The 20796-nt window shown below is 43.7% G+C and overlaps 1 protein-coding gene across 1 annotated transcript in view; it reads right to left on the bottom strand.

Annotated features, from left to right (window-relative positions):
* Nucleotides 1-6198: 6198 nt before the first annotated feature.
* Nucleotides 6199-20796, bottom strand: part of KLHL29 (kelch-like family member 29) — a 250799-nt gene continuing 236201 nt past the window's right edge. The window contains exons 13-14 of the mRNA XM_010584304.1: nt 18956-19100; nt 6199-7027 (exon numbers count right to left, since the gene is read on the bottom strand). Of these exons, the coding sequence (XP_010582606.1) occupies nt 6844-7027; nt 18956-19100 (329 nt within the window). The 3' untranslated portion in view covers nt 6199-6843. The remainder of the gene's footprint in view (nt 7028-18955; nt 19101-20796) is intronic.

Here is a 20796-nt window from a genome sequence, read left to right as displayed (position 1 = left end):
CCCCCCCAAAGATACTAATGCACTGTGATCAAGTAGCCTCTCAGTCTTTTTGCTGGGCAGAATGAGCTCTTTATGGCTTTTGCTGCATTTTCTTCAGCCTTTAAGCCAATTCTGTGGCTCTTTTCTGCAGTAGGTCAATTTTTCAACATCTAAAACATCTGTTCACAGAGGAAATTGATGTCATATTCCAGCGTTGGTCCCACCAGTGCCTTGTATAGAGCTAAAAATCACTGATTCCTACTTACTGTTCCCCTTTTTACACATCCAAAGATCAATTTAGTCCTTTTATACCATCAGATTGGGCTGGGAGCTCTTGTTGCTCGACTCTTCTCAGACTTGCACCTTTTCATCGTGCTGTTCTCCATCCTCAGTGTCAGCCCTTCTCATTCCCACCTCTCTGAGGTCCTGCTTAGCTTTATGAAAATAAGTTTTGTTTTAGTGGTCCCAGCCAGCCAGAGAAGCCAGCCCAGTACACATGACTTGTTCAGTACTCATTACCTTCTGCTCTGCTAATCTCTGTTTCCACAGGTCTGTGACTAGTGATTTATGTCAACATTTTCCTTCAAGAACTTTGGAAGAAGAGGGTTCCCCTATTAGAAATACTCTGATAATACCAAATTGAGAATTACTTGAACAGATTAGATATTCCTCAATTAATCTGCCTATTCTTAGTCTGTTTAATATTTGCTGTCTGAATGCCGTACAGTGAGAAAGTTGAAGTATTTTGTCACATGCTGTTGAAAATCTATTACCTTATCAATCAAATGTGTAATCCTGTCAGAGAATGAGATCAGGTTTGGGTGATACAGCTGATTTTCTAGAAGATCATCGTATTTATTTTTATCTCTTTGATTCATGATCAGTTTAGTTAGATATCATCTTTCCATTTTTACTTGGGATTGATGTCAGGTGAATGCCCTGTAATTACCCAGTCATTTCACTTGCCCTTTTGATAACTGTCACATTATCAGCACTCTTTCTGAAATACCCACGTGTTATTAAAAATGAATGTCAGCAGGGCAGAGACTTACGGGCTTTTTAGAGGTGTTGAGTGTTAGGTTACCTCCTGAATTTGAAAACCCTTATCCACTACAGAAAGTCTGAGATCCTCTCCAGGTAGTTCGCAGTCTGGATGTCTTAATCCCCATAGGGGATAGCTCTTGCCAAATAGAAAACAGAAATGTGAGCCATTCCTAAGCACCCCCGGCCACATTTCCACTCTTCATTTTCCCTGGAAAGGCTGTGTGTGGCATTTATATGTTCCAGTACATAAACGGGCAGCTTGCAGAAAAGCTGGGCATAAATTGAAGCAGGTAAAATTGAACTCGTTGTCAACAAGTAATGGAGCACTGCATTCATTGGAAATGAAAGTAAATAACTTATTAAAAGACTATCTCTTTTAATGGAAACAGAGTGGCTACAGAAATTGCAGTGGGCTTGGAAATTTAGGCTTGCTTTGAGAGCTGATTATTTTTACTTGAGTGGAGGGACAGTGTTTCTGGTAGAGCATAATGCTCATTATACTCTTAAAGCATTTAGTACATCACCTTCACTATTCAGTTCACCGATCCTTACTCTGATGCTGTCCACCAGCACAAGGACATTGTATTAGAAATTGGGGTCTGCTTTAAGTTCCCAAGATGTGGGGAGGAACTGGTTCCCTTCTACCTGTAAGAGTTGTTATTTTTATAAACATTTTTTTTTTTAATGAGATGGGAAACTGAAGCTTATGTAGGAGTGTCACTGGTGACCTTAGGTGTCTGCTCTTTAGCCACAAAAACATGAGAAAAGGTCACCGATGCTGGATGACAGAGAAAGGGTGTGTGTTGCCTGTGGTACAAGGCATGACTTTAAGCAATCTTCAGCTTAGCCCCAGTTGTCATCACAATTCATAGTTCTGTATTAATTTGCTTACAAGCTACACACTGAAGTTGCCTGTCAAGCTATTAACAAACCTGGGTTTCTAGTGCTGTTCTCTGGACAGGTTGTGGAAGAGTTTGATACTGTTGCCAGTATGAATTTTGCTGTCTAAGATCTGGGATATGAACTCTGAAGGAAAAGAGAATGCTGTTCAAAAATAACTGATGATGAAATTAAAACCAGCAGGCAGCCTTTCAAACCTTCATTGTATAGACCACCACTAATGAAAAATGCAGAGGCAGATTTGGCTTGATGACAGCACTGGAGCTTCCTTCTCCCAGGTAGCAACTGAGCCAAAACATTTAATTCTGTGTGTAAAGCTGCTACCGATTTGAAGTAGAATTTGTTTAGATAAGAAAATTGGAATGTGTTACTCTTTTAAGAAATCCGCTAGCTAAACAAGAATTGCTAAAAGTAGTGTGTGTTATCGAAAGAAAAAACACTGGTGACTAGCAAAGGGAGAGTCGTTTTTCAAGGTAGTCAGCCACTTTCTTTTTATTTCCAGTCTCCAGCAGTTGGGAGATAGTGCTGGTCTGCTTGTTGTGCTTGCGCAGCTCGGCTAAGGAGCCCGTGATGGCAGCTCTTGCTTTCAGCAATTCTAACCTCAGCGAGTGTTTAATCATGCCTCAAACAGATTGGCTTTTCAGAGGAAAAAGTGTTTCTGTTCTGGTGTCGCTGTCCAGCTTAGTGGGATGTGTGCCGTGCCTGAGACATGGCCATCTGCTTCCCTCCAGACCATTTTCTTTCTGGCTTTTTCCGCAGTCTAAAGTTATCAACCCCAAACACTCGCCGACGATGGGAACTTACTGCTGCCTTCCCATACATGCTGGCGTCTCTGCTTCAGCCGAAAGCATGTTTCAGCTCCTGTTTTTGAGCTGACTTGAAATGGCATTACGGGGTGAGCTTAAGGGTCTCATCCTATTTAAGAAGCTTGTATTAGCATGACAAGTTGTAAAAATGTCAAAGTGGTTGCAGAGCCAGTGTCTTCCCAGGGACCTGGCGCAGGCTGCAGCCTGCCAGGACTTGACTGCATACGCTTGTTTGTAGGTTTATCCCATTATACTGTTATTATATTAAGTCACCTTTTTCAGTTGGTGATGGGGAGGCATTATGGTTCTGAGACCTTGCCCTTGCATTCGAGGCAGGAGAGAAAAGCTTTGGGATCGGTTCCATTTTTTTCAGAGAAATTCTTCCCGGAAAGCCAGGCGGGTGGGTAAGTACTTGAAGGCAGTTTGTGAATCTGCCGTCTGCTGATTAAACATGATGGTACTCGTGAAGTCAGGCAGAAGTGCAGGCTGCGGCTCCTCTCCTAGCTAATCCCTGCAGTGGCGGAAAGTGGGTGCTCATGCTGGCGTTCCGTTTGTCTGGACTCCACCAAGGGCAAGCTGAAGTGTAACGAACGCTCTAACTAGCTTGCTGCAATTGCACTGTGCTAAGCTCAGCCATAACACCTCGCTGCAGGTAATTAAAAGACAGGCTTGCTGAGGTTTTGTTAGTACGGTGTGTTTGCCACTAGATGAAACAACGGGAGAAAGGTGGATGACTTGTGTAAATTGTCAGGGGTAGGTGATTACCTGAACGCAGTGAACAGCCCCATTTGGAGATCACTCTCCTTCCCAGGTGAGCCAGGGGAGAGTCAAACCAGCGAACAAAAGAGTTTTTATCAGGCTGCTGAGCCAGCCTCTCCCCTGAATTTCTTAAAGCTTTTGAGAAAAATCTCTGAGCAGATATGTGCACATGAGTCATTTGGCAAAAGCGCTCAGCCAACTTCCCAGAGGGGAACTAAAATAATTTCCACATACAAGTAAAGCAAATAGCCTGTGTCTTGTTCATCCTACCAAGTATTATTGACTAGTGCTGAGTAAGAGATCTTTGCAGAGCGTTGATGAAAAGCTTGGCAACTCATTCCACTTGGGCTGGATTATTGCAGCATGGTTGTGTGATACTGAATTGCAAGGCTTTTAGTAGTCTTCATAGGCAGTTCAACCTGAGTCACTAAGCCTAAACTAAAACGTTTAAAAACCGCGGTTCACGCTTTTAAATACTAGCGTAGATGTACTCTGTAAGAACTGGAGACAATTTCAATATATGTTAGATTCTTCCTGTTAATGTGTAGAACAGGTACTGCCTCCTAAGATCCAGCTGAAATGTTCCACTGCGGTGGTATTTGAGACTAGTTGTATCGTATTTGGCTCATCTTTGTTCCATATCCAGTTTTACAACTACCAGGTGACACCCTAAAGAAACATCAAAGAAACCACGAACCGTTGCACTTAAGTGCTCCCTGAAAGATGTATCCAGTGAGCTACAGAGCTCCCACTCTGGATATGAAGGAATTTAGACCATAAGGCAAAAGCGGCTTTCATCTTTTAGACATTGCAGCAGCAGTGCAGTACAAATCCTAACTTTCAGTTAAAACCAAACCAACCCAAAAAGCTGTTTATCAATTTTTTTTCAAGGCAGTTCCCTAAACTATCTTGAGCTTTTTTGTTCTCTACTTACTAGTAAGTTTGGGAAAATAGAAGGAGAAACAGGCTTGCTGAATAAAATGCAAAATCACTTCTAAGAATTTTTTCAAAAAGGAGAACAGAAGTACTTTGGAAGCTACTGAGCATTTAAAATATTAGCAGTACATTTTTGGATTTGCAAGAGAAGCTGGAATAAACACATTTTCATCCGTGGCCGGGATGAAACCTGAAGTCTGTTTCAGGTTCATGCAGTGTTGTTTCTTGTTCAGTTGTGACAAAATTAATCCAATCTGGATGCTGAATCTAGATCTATAAATATATTTATTATAATATAACAAGAACTTAACAGTAAACATAAACTATATACAATACCATTACAGATAACCCTGTTTTTAATATTATTCACAGAAATAGCCAGTTTTGTTCCAGTGTGAGAAATGAAGAAATAAGCTAAATTGGAAATGTTGAATGTGTTTAGGTCTTGTTGACAGGTAGCACCTCCTTTGGAGGTAGACACACACCAACACTAAAATTAGTCCTGCCCCAGGCAGTTAGAAACTTGTGCTCCAATCTTTAGGTTCACACTTGCACCCTGTTTGACATAAATACTTTAAATGACATACTAGTATATAATTTTGTTGTGCTTATTATTTTTTTTCTTCAAAGAATAAATAAAACAACTGCATAACAAAGGCTGGAACCTCACTGTCAAAATGAGAGACTTGAGTCACCCTATAGCTTGACTCAGTTGACTTGAGCACTTTTTCTTTAAATACTGCAAGATACAAATTTCATTTTTTTTCTTTTATTTTATAAACGATTATTAACAAAATAAGATGATTAGCTAACCATCTGCATTGATTTCCCCAAAGCTGTAGGCAGACCTCCCTCCATATAAAAAGGCTAGCATATTTGGTATGAAATTCAACTAGATGTTAACTGTAAGATCTCACCCACGCCTTGTATAGGACCCTCCTTCTTGAATTACTGGCATGGCATTTGGGATTTGAGTCTGCAAAGGCAAGTATGGCAACTTTTTTCCCTCTACTTGGAAAGAAATCAGGCAATCCTTAGCTTGGGGTTACTTCATATTTCTGAATTTTAAGATTCTTTCCCCTGCCCCCTCTGTGTTACCCGGTCCATCTCCCATTTGATCCTTTTATGTATAAATTTATAAAGAATTTCCACATCACAATGCTCTCTGGATAGACAATATTTTAATATATATAAAAATATAACCCCTGTGCTGTGCATATACTTACAACTCTACATAGTAATCATTTTAAGTCTCTTATACTGGGCTTAAGTCTATGCATTTTTCTACCATGGGATTTAAACTCGTGTGTTTAAAATCTGTAAATAAGAGAAGTATAAGGTTTCCACACCTATGGGGAAACTTGAAAAATAAAATAAAAAAACTTCTCAGACTTTACATAAGATAGTGGCGTATATCCCAACGTAAGGAATTTTGGTTGAGAGCCAAAACTGAGTGCGTAGCCACAACAGGAGGCATCTTCTCCATTTGATGAAAACGTGGAAATCCCACACTGCACTGTGTGTTTTAATGTGATCCCAATCCGAAGTGAAGAGCGGGCTTATCAGGAGAATGCCTCTGGAATCGAAACTGTTTTCATTTTGCATTACGGGAATTGAGCACTGCCAAGTTTGCTCATCGGCAGAAACCAGGAGGAGAAGGTTTAGAAGCCCCCCCCGCCCCGACCTGTGGGCATGGCCACATGTGCCCACACAAGTATCACCGGGAGCAGAAACTCATCCAGCCCAACAGACCTTTTTTTTCATCATTTTACATGGAATTTATTACCAATGGCTATTCTTCTTCTTCCCAGTCCCCACCTCACCCCTCTTCTGGGCTCTGCTCTAGAGGACTGAAAGATTCATTTGATCTGTTGGAAGACTGACATCAACATAAGCCATCTGTCACACAAGATTTCTCTCAGTCATTGGTACTGAAAAGCATGTATTTGTTAAAAACAAATGTAGGAATCAAAGTGGTAAGGACACTTTGACCTTTCAAATAGATTGATGCCTAAAGTGTAATAGTAAAACTAATCTGCATGGTTATCTTAAGAATCAAGCTTGAGCTCTAAAGTAAAATGCAGATTTTTTTTTTTCCTCTCTTCCCCAGCTTAAAAAATATGTGAAATTCTATTGCACCTGGGTTGACCAAAAGCCGACGTCCAGAACAAGTGCCACTATAACATCTAGTGACACCCTTGTATTATTAAGTTACAATATCTTACATAGCACGGAGCTCTCTGCTCCTTTTCACCAAAAGGTGAGGATGATTTTTCTACATTCAATGTAGACACTATTCAAGACTTTAGAGCAATATGTTCACTGGCTGGCTTCGCTGCTTTTGTTTCTTAAGTAGTAGTATTCTTCTTGCCTGCTTTCAACAGGTACAAACAGTTCTCCATCCAATTCCTGGGTAGTATCAGCCGCTCTGAATGTACTTCTTGATTACTACACAGCCATGTCGAAAAACAGGGCAGGGCATATTTGGTAGAAGTGTCCATGTATTTGTTTTAGGGTCGTAGGCTTCCATGTTTCCCAGGGCAGGTCCTTCGCTGCTAACGATCCCACCAGTGGCATAAATTTTTCCATCCAGAACCACAGCGCTGTATTTTTAAAATAAAGAAAGTTTTAGTTAGTCTTCTTACCCAATAATTTTCTTTTTAGGATTAAAACAAACCCAGTCTTTCATAACAAGGGGTAAACGACGAATGCATCTTTTATCTATATAAAGCGTGTGTGGGTATTTCTTTTCCCTCTCTCTTTCTCTCCCCCAAATTAATCCTCTTTATGTTTCTGCCAGGTAGGTAAATGTTGTCTCTAATTTAAACAACAGAAATTAGTCCAAGTAAGTTGTTTCTCCAGCCCACCGTTGGGATCTGCAGCAAATGTAGCAGGACAACGTGTCCCTGTAACACCATGCACATGTGAAAGCAATCTAAGCAATTCAGAGTCCCTGCTGCCTCAGTTGGAATAAACCCTTGCTTCAAGTTACTCCTCTAATTATCAATGAATGCTGCAAAGTGGGGAAAAAACCCCTCTGAAAAATGCTCTGTTCCTTCAGCCCCTTCCATGGTCACGCTCTGGCGTGGGAGCCCGGAGGTCCTGCTGACTTGTCCTCCTTGCACACCCAGGAGTGGGGGGACCAGTGGGAAGCCAACCCGGGGGACGCAAATCTGATGGTTGGGGATGTGCAGCTGAGGGATTGCCAGAGGAGCTCTATGTTGGCATCTAAAGAAGACAAAAAACCTTACTGCTTTTTTTCAAATGGAAGTGTTTGACTTCAGACATCTCTTGCAAATCAAGGATAATGAGGCTGGGCTAATCCTGTGGTCCATAGGCTCTTGATAGGAGGGAAGGTACCTAGGTGGGAAGGTATTTGAAAGAAAAATTGCCCTTCGGCCTCATCTCTTCCTCCTCCTCCTTCCACTTAATGCCTTGGCCTCTCCAGCAATCATGCATAGGGCATGACACTTGCTTTGGGCTAACGAAGACAGACAACGAGGGGCTGGGCTCCTGGGTGGGTATTTGGAAAGGGCAGAAGGATGACAGAGATAGCAGGCAGCTGGCTGGGAAAAGCCTATGCAGGGCTGCTGTGTTCTCCATGCTGCCTTCCCAGTGCGTGGCGGGAACCCAAAAGTGGGGGAGGCTCTGCTTTTCATCTGCTGGGAAGCCTGAGTTTGGCCCCCAACATTTGAAGATCATGTTAAGCTGGATGGGGTTGGCGGTGGCTTTCTGGTGGTTGGGGTCCCTTCCAAGAGGTTTTCTGGTGGTTGGGTCCCTTCCAAGAGGAGTTGGTGGACAGTTGTGTTGGGAAGGAAAATGGAGACTTGGAGAGTACGTACACACCAGAGGACAGCAGGGAGGAAAAGAGGGAGGGGAAGATGAAAAATTAATTGCAGCCAAGAAGGTGGCCTAGATCAAAGAAGGTGGAGAAGGGTAGTAACCCTGCAGGCTTGGTAAAAGCAAAGTAATTTCTTCTGGCTAATTTTGGAGCAGCGGGAAGAAGGAGGATAAAAAGTGATAAAGGCAAAAGACAGGGAGCAGTGGAAGACCCAGGGTGAACTGAGACTAAAATGGCACTGACAAAGCCACATGTTTCTGAAGAACACAAAACTCTGATGTCCTTGCCGGAGAAGCAGAGCCTGAGGTTAAAAATAAACCCACAATGACAACAGTGAGGACTTAAATAAGCCTAGTCCCTGGGTACTGCCAGGAAATAGGAAATAATGAGAATCTTGTCAAAATAACTGTTAATCTGAAAGGAGGAAGAAGGAGAGAGAGACTTGAAACACTTGATTAGAGCCTATCCACAAATCAGCAGGGCTGGATGATACATAGCCCAGGGTCCTAAGGGAGTTTGCTAATGAACTTACTGAACCACTGGTAATTATTTTTGAAACGTCAGGGAGAAACAGGGAAGAACGAGGACTTGACTAAAGCAAGTGTCATCCTGAAAGACGGCTCTGAAAGAGAATGAGCCCACCTCCAAAGGAGCTGGAGCTGGTGGTGGAGAGGCACTGCCCAGCAGGGACTCCTGCCAGGGCTGAGGTCCCCCTGGCCAGGAGGGATCAGAGGTGGCAGGACCAGCAGACCCAGTAAATCAGACAAACGTGCAAATTAAGCCACGGTGTTGTGGGGTGGGAAGCCCGTCTCTGTACTGGAACAAGTTACTGTTTTAAAGCAAGACAGGCTGGGAATTGCAGCTTGCAAAAATACAGCATGAGGAGGGGAGAAGGATGGTCCTACCCCATGCTGAAACAGTCCTGATGTGGCAGAGGGGCTGCAGAAACCAGCAGGATGAGAGTTTAGAAATGAGGCCATGGGGTAGTGGTTGCTGTTTGTGTTTCACTTTTTTTTTTCTTAATAGTGAAGCTGAAGGAGTTGGAAGATTATTTGAATTGGGATATGGTTTGGGATGTACTGGGCAGAAGAGGGGCCAATGTCAGAGATGGACTGTGGTACAAAGCAGCTTTGCTGCCTTGGTTCTCTAATGAAACGCTGATCAGTCATTAAAAAATTATCCCTACACAAAGCTTGACAGAAAAAAAAAAAGGGGGTTAATTTAGCAATTTAATTGGGTGAAATGGGAAAAACCAAACAAACTTCCAAAGAAAAAAAAGATCCCCAAGAAAGATCTGGCTGCAGAACTATCAATAATGGGCAATTAAAAGAAATACTAGTGTGGAACATGGAGCCTGGGGCCGGTTCCATCAGTGTTGATGGTCAAGGTCCAGTGCCCATGAATGGCCTCACCCAAGTTTTAATTTACTAGTGCAGACACACTAGTGTAGATGACAGCACCTCACACCACCACAGGAGAGGACCTTGCTGGCTGCTGCCACTTGCATACGAGGCCTAATACTTCCTACTCGTTACGTGATGAGACTGCTCTGCTCGGAGCTTTTGATCTGCATGGGAAGGATGGGGTGGACAGAGGGAGGACCCTGTGTGAAGACCCTTCCATCTCTGCTCTAGGTGACCCTGGGAACAGGAGCCAAGCTACCACCAGCCCTTCCTACCTGGCTGTGTGCTGCACAGCTGAAGTCTGGCCTGAAGTGCCAGGTATCCCCTTGGTCATCTAGTGTTAGGTCTCTAAACAGGGACATGGGTGCTTTATAAATTCCTGCGTAGTATCTTAGCTGCCCACATTTCTTCTAGTAAAGTCTCCTCTGTGTCATGTTTAGTAGCAGCTACTCTAAGCCAAAGCTGCTGCCACCGTAGAGCCGCTGAGTAGCTAAGCACACCCTCCTGAAATGATCTGGGTCCGGGTTCCTCCCCAGCCCATGCTCTGGATTAGAGGTTACAGCAGGTGGGCAAATGTTGCTCTTGTTCTCCAGCACCTGGGCTACAGCACTGAAGGAAATTCCTGCCCAGCAGCTGGGACAAGCAGCTCCATCCTGTAACCTCCCATCATGGTGCTAATGTGCTGGGGAAGAAATGGATGCTGAATTCCACCCTCTGAAAGACTGTATGAATTTTAAGTAGTGATTAGAGTAGCTTCTGTCCCCTCCGTATGCAATTCCCATAGCTAAAACTGGCATAACGCTTAGCTTGTGAGTCATGCCTGAGGTTAAGAAAAACGGTGAGCTACTGCTATCAAGAAATAGGCAGTTTTAAGTATGCAGTGGGTACAGGGGACTTTGGAGACATTCAGGCATCTCTGGGGCTAAAGTGGCAGGTAGGTACTTAAGATCAATTAGGAATTTAGTCCTAGATTGCTCCTACTTTGCAGTATTAGAACAATCACTGCTAATTTCTGGGACCTTAGGGAGTAGGAAATTCAAGTGGGCTCTAAAACCCTGAGGAAAGTGAGTGGAAAGGAGTATGCTCATTGCTCTTTCTTCATTACTGTGACAATATTTCTTTTCTCCCCTCCCTTCCATCCCATCAGCTGTAAAAACATCGTTACCAAGGCTGACGTACAAAGAAAGAAATAATTACAATAATTAGGATGAGAGTTTATTGCTTGGTGCCATTAATCCTGAGAGATAAAATGATTACAGGCTGTCAGAGCCTGGGAAGGAATGCAGCTTCGCACCACAGAGCCTCACTGAGGGGACACAAACTCTCCAGCAGCTTTGGAGGCAGCGACCTCCCCAGCTAAGGAGCAGCCGGACCTCCATCTCTCCAGCAGCACACCCAGGGTGAACGTAATTGGTATCAAAATGGAGGTCACTCCATCCACTCCTTCCAGGAAAATACATTTCAGCATTTTGCAAATTATTACCCGGCAGGCTAATGACCCTGCTTTCTACTCCGCAGGTAATTACTGTCGTTTACTAGACAGGCTTCACCTATAGCCCTGCAGCAGATTCACTGGAGGTGCCAGGGCGTCCTTCATTGCCCAAACCATGAGCAGTGTCAGAGGATCACGCTGTGACTATCCCCCAACACGGCCACCACTAGTCTGGTCCATCTGCTGACCTCCATGAAGCTATGAATCACAATCCTAAGAAAATCCCTGTGAGGCTGAGGTGCACCAAGGGCTGGTGGGGACCTGGCTGTCTATGGTTGGAATGCTTGTGTAATCTAAACACCTTTTAAATCTCTTCTCGCCTACCCTCCTCGCAGTCCTTCCCCAGCCTGAGAAAACAGGTGGCAGAGAAGATCCCTCTCTGACAGCTGGCCATTAAAGGACTTGATGGACAAGGCGAATCATTGAATCATAGACACATAGAATAGCCCAGGTTGGAAGGACCTCGAAAGATCATCTGGTCCAAGCTTTCATGGGAGAAGGACACTAGATAAGATTATCTAGCACCCTGTCCAGTTGCATCTTGAAAACCTCCAGTGATGGGGACTCTAGCATGACCCTGGGGAGCTTGTTCCAGTGGGTGATTGTTCTCACCGTAAAAAATTCTTACATTGAGATGAAACCTCTCCCAATGCAACTTGAACCTGTTGCCCCTTGTCTTCTCCATGTGGCTCCTTGTGAAGTTAGAGCCTCCATCCTCCTTGTAGTTGCCCTTTAAGTGCTGGAATACTGTGTGAGGTCCCCCCGGGCCTTCTCTTTTCCAGGGAGAAGGGACCAAACTCCTTCAGTCTTTCCTTATAATGCAGGTTCTCCACCCCTTTGATCATCTTCGTGGCCCACTTCTGGACCCTCTCCAGTCTGTCTGTGCCTTTTTTGAATTGTGAGGACCATAACTGGACACAGTACTCCTGGTGCAGCCTGACAAGTGTTGAGTAGAGTGGGATGATGACATCTCTATCTCTGCTAGTAACACCCCTGCAGATATAGCCCAGGATCTGATTTTTCCCTTTGTTGCTGCATTTGACTTTGCATTGCTTTTTAATTAACTTTTTTAATCACATGTAAGCAAAACTAAGCGTGCTCCAGCTCAGGCATGGAGCACCAGGGCTTGGCACCCACGAGCTGGTGGTGCTTTCAGCTGGGGCCCTCCTCAGGCAGCTCAGCTGCCATTTGCTTTGTGGCCACCTTCCCACCAAGAGCGTTATGGACCCTCTACTTTTCATTCAAAAACATCTTACAGCGAAAGTGTCCTGATGGGCAGTAATTTAGAAACAAAGCGGAAGATGTCAGTGCCTCTTTTCCGTAGTGTTTGAGAGCCGAGTGCCTGGGAGCTCCTGCTCCAGCCCTTCCCTCTCCTGGTCGTGATGGCTAGACATAGCACCAAGCGGTGGGGCTACCAGCAAAGTCTGTTAATTTTGCTGCTTCTTCTTTTTATTATTATTATTATTATTATTATTGTTATTTTAAAATTTCCTGCTTAATCCTAAAGATCACTTCAGCCTTATCAGGAAATGTTAAAAAATACCCCTTTCCTGTAATGTCTGGGGTTGTAAAAGATTTGAAATGGCTGAATTAGTGTGTTGTTTTGACTCCCTGAAACTTAGTATCTTCTGAGGCTACAACCAAAGCTCCTCTCCCTCCTCACTCCTGGCTATGCATGCACACACACTCACTAATTTATTTGGAGCAGTTCCATAAACATTATTAAATATGATCAGTTAGATAGGCACAGAATCTGCTCAAAAGAAGAAAAAAAAAATCCCCACAATTATTAGTGGATGGATTTCCTTCCTGCCCTAAGATTTCAGGAGGGCTTTATTGGAGGTGGAACTGAACGATGCTCGTCAACTGGCTGGAGTCAGCGCCGGGATAAGAGAAGCCGGCAGGGTACCAGCTACTGTGGGACACGGCTCTGTGCGGCGCTAGGTAGAACTGCAAGTGCCCCTTAAGCTCTTGCTTAAACTGGGGACCTTTTAGCGAAACCTGCGCGGTGGTTTGCGGCGCCAAAGCGAAAGGCATTGCTGCTGTCGCCGTGGGTGGCGGTGCTCAGGGTGCCAAAGCGTTGTCCCCAGTTTGGTAGCGGTGCTGACAACCTGTGTGGTTGTTTGCGGCCGGGTTGGCAGCCAGGTTGTTATGTGTGAGAGGGCTCAAGCTCGGGTGGCTGTGTTGTGCTGCCAGAGGTGTCATCTTTACAATAAGATGGATAAATGAGGGTCCAGATTAGTCATGGTCAATTAGGAGGATATCATGACACTTCTTGGACTGGGATTATTAGCGTGGGTGTTTTGGCCAAGCTCCAGTTATATTCTCCCCTACTCCGTGAGCACTTTCCCTTGCTAATGATCCAAAACCATCATGTGGCATTGTTACTGGTTGCTGAAAACCAGCAATGTTTTATTCCAAAGTCTGTTGCACATCAGTAACGGCCCGAGTGCTCTGTCTGTATCAGTTACGCTTTAATGCACACTGAAATCCTTCATGTCATCAACTGCTACAGAAATTATTGCTATTAGTCTGGTGTGGCAGTTCTCATCTGCTGTCTGTGGAGCATAGTCCCAGCCACACGTCTCCTTCCAGATATGCTGGAAGATTTCAGTATTCTCGTCTGGACCACAAACACTTCCAGCTGCAAATGCTGCCTTGCTGAACAGACCAGCCTTTACATCTGCGGGCTCGAGAAGGAGGAACTGTGCTCTGTAATAGCTTCACATGGGAATATCCATCCAAACAAGCTGTGCTCTAACCCTTTCCAGTGCCTGGAGTTACCATGAACTTTGCAATGAGGAAAGGAATCAGCTGGGGGAATCTGCGGCTGGTGCTGTACATTAGCAATGCCTAGTAGTTAAGCACAGGAGTCACCATGCTTCGCTGTTCAAGAACAAGGGTTTATTTAAAAAGAAGAGAAGAAAAAAAAAAAAAAGAAAATATCCACAAACCGACCCTGGTTTTGTGCTGTTCAGCCCGAGTCGAAGTTTTATTAAAGATTTCCATTCGGCAGAACCATCTAATAAATCTTACTGGTTAACAGTCGGAGGAGGAAGAAAATGCTTTTCTGGTGTCTGTTGGGAATTGCTGGTACTAAATTAGCTGCTCTGGAATTATTGCTGGCACCACCACGCTGCGGCTCGTGGAGGCTCTCTGTAGCACACTCCTGTTTGCACGCTGCTTGCATCCTAAGCAAGCAGAATATGGAATTTTTAATCATGCACAGAAATGCATTTGGTATTCTTTTTGCTCGTGGAAAAATAGACCCTTGAAGAGCATGGCAGGAAGGGAGAACGCCTGCCTGCAAAGGCAGGACTTGCCAGTGCTGGAGGGGAGGGATGTCTTTGCAAGCCTTTCTGGAGGGAGGTGTCCAGCAGAGCAAGGTGTGATCATCTCAGCTCTTCATCCTCGTTGGCTGCTGTCACCACCTCCAAAGATCCCACAGACTTGGATCTGCCAAACCGAGATGGGATCCACTTGGCAAACAGGACACAGTTGCCTGATGTTTGGGAAATGTCAAATATTTCCCTCACCCTCACACGTCACATAGAGGATATTCAAGACCTGCGTGTGAACTCTCAGTGAATTTTACAACGTTTCAGGCATATTATAGCTCTTTGCCCACTTGGCACCATCCCTCAAAGGGTTAATTCTAGGTCAACACGAATTTCTTACTGACTTCCATCAGGCTGGGCTTCATCTGAAAATGATGCTCGATTTGCTCTTCTGTTGATTGTGAGCTGGAGACCTGAACCATTTATTTTTCGTTTTCATTAGAAGTAATTTAACTTGATATTAAAACCATTTGAATGGACCTTTAATTTTTCATACACGAGGAATGTCACACACATTTCTTTTCCCTGTGCTCGAAGCCATCGCGCTCCCTAGTCACTAACATGTAGAAACAGTGCAGATAAAAATAAAAGTGATGCGGTCAAGATTTTTCCCAGCAAATTCAGTATCGAGTGATTCCTGGTGAGAGGAGATCAATAGCATGCAGTTAATTTTTAAGTTGTTTATGTTGCTGCTTTTAAACCATGTTTTTTGTGATCCATGCTAACGAGCGGAATGAGGAATTTATAGATTCATAGACTAAGGTCAGAAGGGATCTCTGTGCTTAGTTAATCTGAGCTTGTGTATACGCAGGCCATGGACTTTTCCCCAGGCAGCATCTCTCTTGGAAACATATCTAATCTCCTCTTAAAAACACCGAGTGTTGGTGAGTTTGCCCCCTCCCTTGCTGGTTCACTGTTTAATTATCTTTGCTGTTGGGAAAGTGCCTCACTTCAAGGCTGAGATGTGTAACTTGACTTTCTAGCCCTCGTAACCTGCTATGCCTTTGTCTGCGAGACTGAAAGCTTTTCCACTTGCTCCCAGTGATCAAGTCACCTCTCAGCCTTTCTTTGATAAACTCTTTAAGTTTTATGTCAAAGATTTGATTTGCAACCTGGGGTCATTTTTGCAGCTTCCCTTTGAAATTCTGCTGATATTTCCACATGTTGATGCGTGGACCCAAGACCTGCATTCATCTCGCCAACGCCGCATGCAGCAGCACTCTCTCTTCCCAGCTTCAATTTGTTTTCATTTCAGCGTTAGGGCTCATATTATATATCCAATATTGCATTGACCTTTTATCCACTGCATTGCGATGAAAGCTCTGAGTGGCCTCCTTTATGTCCTCCTGAGTGCCTGACTTTCGAAGGGGAGCAGGGCTGCTATGCAGGTACAGTCTGCGATTGTGCTTCCTCCATGTATTACTTTGCATTTAAAATACCGCTGTGATGTTGAGACCGTCTAACTGAGACATGCAGATAACTGGCTGAAATAGCTCCTTCTGTAATATTTTTACCCACCAAGTGCTATGCCACCCGCAGCCTTTACCAGGGGAGATTTTCTATTACCTGGATTGTTGGTAGATATATTAAATAGCATTGAAGAAGAATCAATGCTTGCTACCGGTGGCCTTGCTCAATGATATCTTCTCATTAACAACTACATTTTGAGATCTGTCAGTGAAGCAGATTTAATCTCTCTAATGTGTGCCTTGTTAATTCCATATAATACCAGCCAAATACCTTGGAGAAATCGCAGTATATTATAGCATCACAGTTGTCTTTAGCAGCCAGGCATGTTTTACTAAAAAACAAAGAACCCAATTTCCCCCCCAAAAAGCAAAAGACAACAGGTTGGTTTAACAAGACCCATTTTCCAGGAAAGCACATTGATTGCTGTTCATTATATTATTAGCATCTAGTTATTTGTTGATGAAATCCCAAATTAACCACTCTGGTATTTTGCAGCAGACCAACATGAGGCTAAATGAGACCACTTAGCCTGATGTTGATACTTTGCAAAATTAATTGCTGCACTAAAATTCTCCCTTTTACCTTTTCAAAATATGGAAACTCTGGCAGTGCCCTGATCCATCCTGAACTGTAAGACTTATTAAAATCAACATTAGTGGTTCAGTCAGCTTCTCAGCAAAGTCTCTAAAGATGCCTGCATCTAAGCCGGCTGGGTTGCCCGATTTGAGAACTTAATTTCTGAGCTCACACCTTTCCTTGCTGCCAACAGTGACCTCTTTTGGTCCCTCACAGCAGATTATGGAACCAAACCTTCTTGCTCCCTTCCAAATACAGATGAGAAATACCCATCCGATCCGTCTGTGTTATACTTTGCTACCTCATCAGCAATGGTTTTGTTAACAGATTAAAATTACAAATTTGATCCCAAAAGGTTTGAAGTGCCTTTCTTTTTACTTCTATTAGCCCTTAGTACTTTACTGGTTCCCTCAGCCTCCTGTAGCAGCAGCCAGTTTTTAACCTATTTGTTACTGCTAACCTCCCATTTTCCCTATTTCCATACATGCTGATTTATTTAGTTTTTGTGATAGGTTTTACATCTCCTGTTGGCTGAAATATTTTTTCTTGACCATTTCCCAGCACATTTAGGAATTTTTGAAATTGTGCCTTTCTGGCATCCAGTTGGGATGTACTGAACTATTCTTTTTTTTGGTGACTGTCCCACTATAAATGTAGGTTTCTAGTCCACTATTGCTTTAGGCTTTAGAAAAAAATGTAATTTAGAAGTTTGAAGTTACTTTTTACTGACGGGTGTCATATTCTACTTAAGCAAAGCCAGTTTATTACAGCAGCAGCTAATATTTAGGTCCCTGGTTCACTCTCCTTGGGCCATCACAAGGTCTCCCAGTGGATTCCCTTCTGCAGGGTGCAGAGCAAAGCATCCCTTCATGTTAGAAACCCTGGGAAGTTTTCAGGTGAGATGCTCAGCCCACAGCCCCTGGTTGAAATCGTCCATGCAATTTCTTTTGTATTCCAGATACTTAATTAACAGGTTTTTTTGTTATGTTTTACAAAACAGAGATGTTCAAAGACCAGTTCAACCCTCCCTATGGGAAGATACAGGAATGTATAAAATGTACAATTCCCTCGCGTTTCATTTTACTGGTTAGGGCTCTAATCCTGGGCTGCATTGCACCCTGTATTTCTCTTTTTTTCAGGAGAAAAATACCATCAGCAGCTGCCTGAGCACTGCAGGCTCCTCCTGATCCTGCTAGAGCCAAGGAAGACCTGACCTTAGGGCTCCGCAGATGGAGCCGGCTGCTCGGCCCCCTTCACTTCCAACACAATGGGCTTCAGCAGCCAAGAGAGGGCGCTCCTTAAATTAATAAAAGAAAGGGAAAAAAGGAGAAAACCAGGAAAAAAAACTAGCAAAAAGAGAAAAACTGAGCATGCTTTCTGAAAAAGGAATTTTCTTATCTGCACCAAAGCAAAAGGTTAAATGCAACAAGTTAAAACATGGAGGTGTTTTTCAGCCGTAGGATGGGGGCTATGGACACCCCTGGGGCAAGGAGCAGAGCTGTTGGCTGAATGTTTGGGAGATGCAGGTCCAGCTGCTGCCCCATCACTGCTTCTCCTCCCACCCCACCCTGTGGTTTTTTTCACCTGGGCACTTACCCGGCACAACCCCTCCACCCTGGTTTTGCTCAGTGCCTCAAGACGCTGTTGCAGCGACCACTGATAACAAACCCTCACCCAGTGCCTGTGGCAGCATCCGTGGAGCAGCGATGGCTTTTCCCCATGAAACCGATAGCTCAGCCAGTCCTCGGCATGGGGATCTGCTCTGCGAGGGGCTGGTGCTGTAAAAAGCCTGAAACAAGTCCGTCTTTCTCTAACAGCTACATAGTACTTTTAAAAAGACCTTTAAGTTCTGCCAGTACCTGCCATGGGTGCCAAGTCTTATTTTTGTCAGCTGATTTGGGAAGTTTGTTAAACCTGTGACCAGGATCAGGGAAGAGAGCCCCAAAAAGCAATCAATCAAAAGCACGTAATAAATAATAATTATTATCAGTGTGTGGTGCTTACTCAGTATTCTTTTTTTTTTTTTTTTTTCACAGATCTTTTAGTTAGTTAGCAAAAACATGTTCCACATTATGGTGGTCTCTCCTACAGTGGGTATTTATCATCCTCCGGTTACACATGGCAGCCTGAGGAAAACAGCATTCCTGTAGACACTGGAGGAGCCCCACACACATCCCTCCCCATGATCCATCACGCCTGAATGTGAGGAGACATATGAACCGTAGTAGGGTCCTGGATGTGCACTTTGGGAAATGCTGCATCTCTGAACACGTACAAACAAGAGATGAAGAAATACCCCAGGTGGTACACACCTCCCTTCCCCTCTCCCCTTCACTGTTAGGTTGTATTAGCTTATTTCTCAGCAGAAAATGTTAAGGCACCGGTAATTCAGTTTTAATGGTTTTTCTCACCTGCAGAACTGCCTGGAGTGGTTCATGTTGGGACCTGCTTTAATATTGCCTTTCTCTGGGTCATAGATGGTGGTTGCTCGTGCATAAGCTCCTCCAAGAATAAAGATGAACCCATTGAGAGTGACTGCAGGAGCATATTTGTTATCTGTCAATGGAAAGCAACACTGAGATCAGTTTTAGGCTCAGGTCTGGAGACTGTTTTTTTTATTTATACATTCCCCTTATTTATAGATAAGTCACGTTTCTCTAAACCTCCAAGGCTAGGGAAAGAAAAATGAGGAAACCTTTCCTGGTTTTGTTCTTCTCTCTCCAAGTTCTCAAAGGCACTTTTAAAGTTCATCAGTCCTTCATCCCCTAGTACGCACCTCCCTCTAAACTGGTAAAGTACAATTATCCTCTCCCAAAGCCTAATGGGAGTCACCGTGAAAGCTCCACTCTTACATATGAAATTAAGATGTCAAGTTGTTTCAGAATTTTGAATTGTTGCAAATTTTAACTCAGATGCTTCCCATGCCTGTGCAGCAGCTAAATACAGAAGAAACCCACAACGCAGAGAACCGCTTAATAATACCCAATAGTTGATTCTCTTTTGTATTCTGCTTTTGCTTGTGGGAAGGTCACCCACATAATCCATAAGATTTTCTGAGACCCAGGTTTTTTTCCCCTTCATCTGTCTCGTAAATTCACCTGCATTTTTATTTTCAGATGTGTGTGTACCTCCAAGCAGTCCTGTATTTTAGCAATGAACTGTGTGAGGTTGGAGTTTGAAATTAAGCAAGTCCCTTATCCTAAGCCAAGTTCAATCAGAGTTTCCAAGGATGCTTTAAAATTCTTGTGTTAGCTGTGGCATTATTAGAAATATTGGTAGAACTAACCATAAATTATCAAATAAAATAATTATAATTTAATTAGTTGACTTGTCCCGTATGCTGCTAGCATGCCATATGCACATTATTAAATATGAGCCAGTTGGGCTGAAATTTCTCATGATGGTGTCTGTCTTGATGAGATACAGTTTTTTTAATCAACATTTCAGTGAAACCAATCAGCAGTGTCTGGGAACAAAAGACAGGAAAATACATTGCTTTATTTGAGTTAAAATAAGCTTCACAACCAGTTCTCTAAGAAGCAAGAACCTAAGACCTTTAGGACATGAAGCAGACGTTTCCTGGGTGGCTACCCTGGCATGAGGGGACACCTTTATAAAAATTACCCATATGGAGCTATATGTTAAGGCCTCTCCAAAAATCTGCATTTTTATATGCTCAGAAAAGGGTGATCCTCTTTCATCACCAGTGGAGAATCAGCCTGGACACAGTCCTGCCGGCTTCAGCCCCCACAACCCTCCTGCCAAGTACGGGGAGTTGGGGCAGCGTGCTGGAGAGGAGGTGCGATATCATCTTTACTGTGCTCTTGTACTTCTGCTAACAGCCTCTACATAACATTGAAGGGGTCTACATGTTCCTCCCAGATCTCTAACACTATGACTGTGTCCTTTTAGGAACACAGACACGGGCTTGAAGTAGCCCCAGCAGCTTTACCTTTGGCATTTGCTTACCTCTTGCATGGCTGGCATTGTAACCCTGAGGTTCTTGTCAAACCACCTCATTCCATTAAATATTTAACAAGAGATTTAATTTGACATGAGTTAAGCAAAAGCTGATGAATTTCTCCAAAAGAGAGACAATTTCCTTAACTGGGGTTTGAACTGGTTAAACTAGAAGGAAACTAATGAGTTTGTGGTGTCTGCTTCTGTTCCAGCGTGGCCATGGGGTGGTCTGGTTCAGTTCACTCACCCTACGTCGGTGCATGCCCAGGGGGACGTACAGGGGAGCAGCACC

Source organism: Haliaeetus leucocephalus, unplaced genomic scaffold (genome assembly GCF_000737465.1).
Source record: "Haliaeetus leucocephalus isolate CR32 unplaced genomic scaffold, Haliaeetus_leucocephalus-4.0 Scaffold964, whole genome shotgun sequence".
Lineage (NCBI taxonomy): Eukaryota > Metazoa > Chordata > Aves > Accipitriformes > Accipitridae > Haliaeetus > Haliaeetus leucocephalus.
This window is presented reverse-complemented; position numbering and strand designations above follow the sequence as displayed.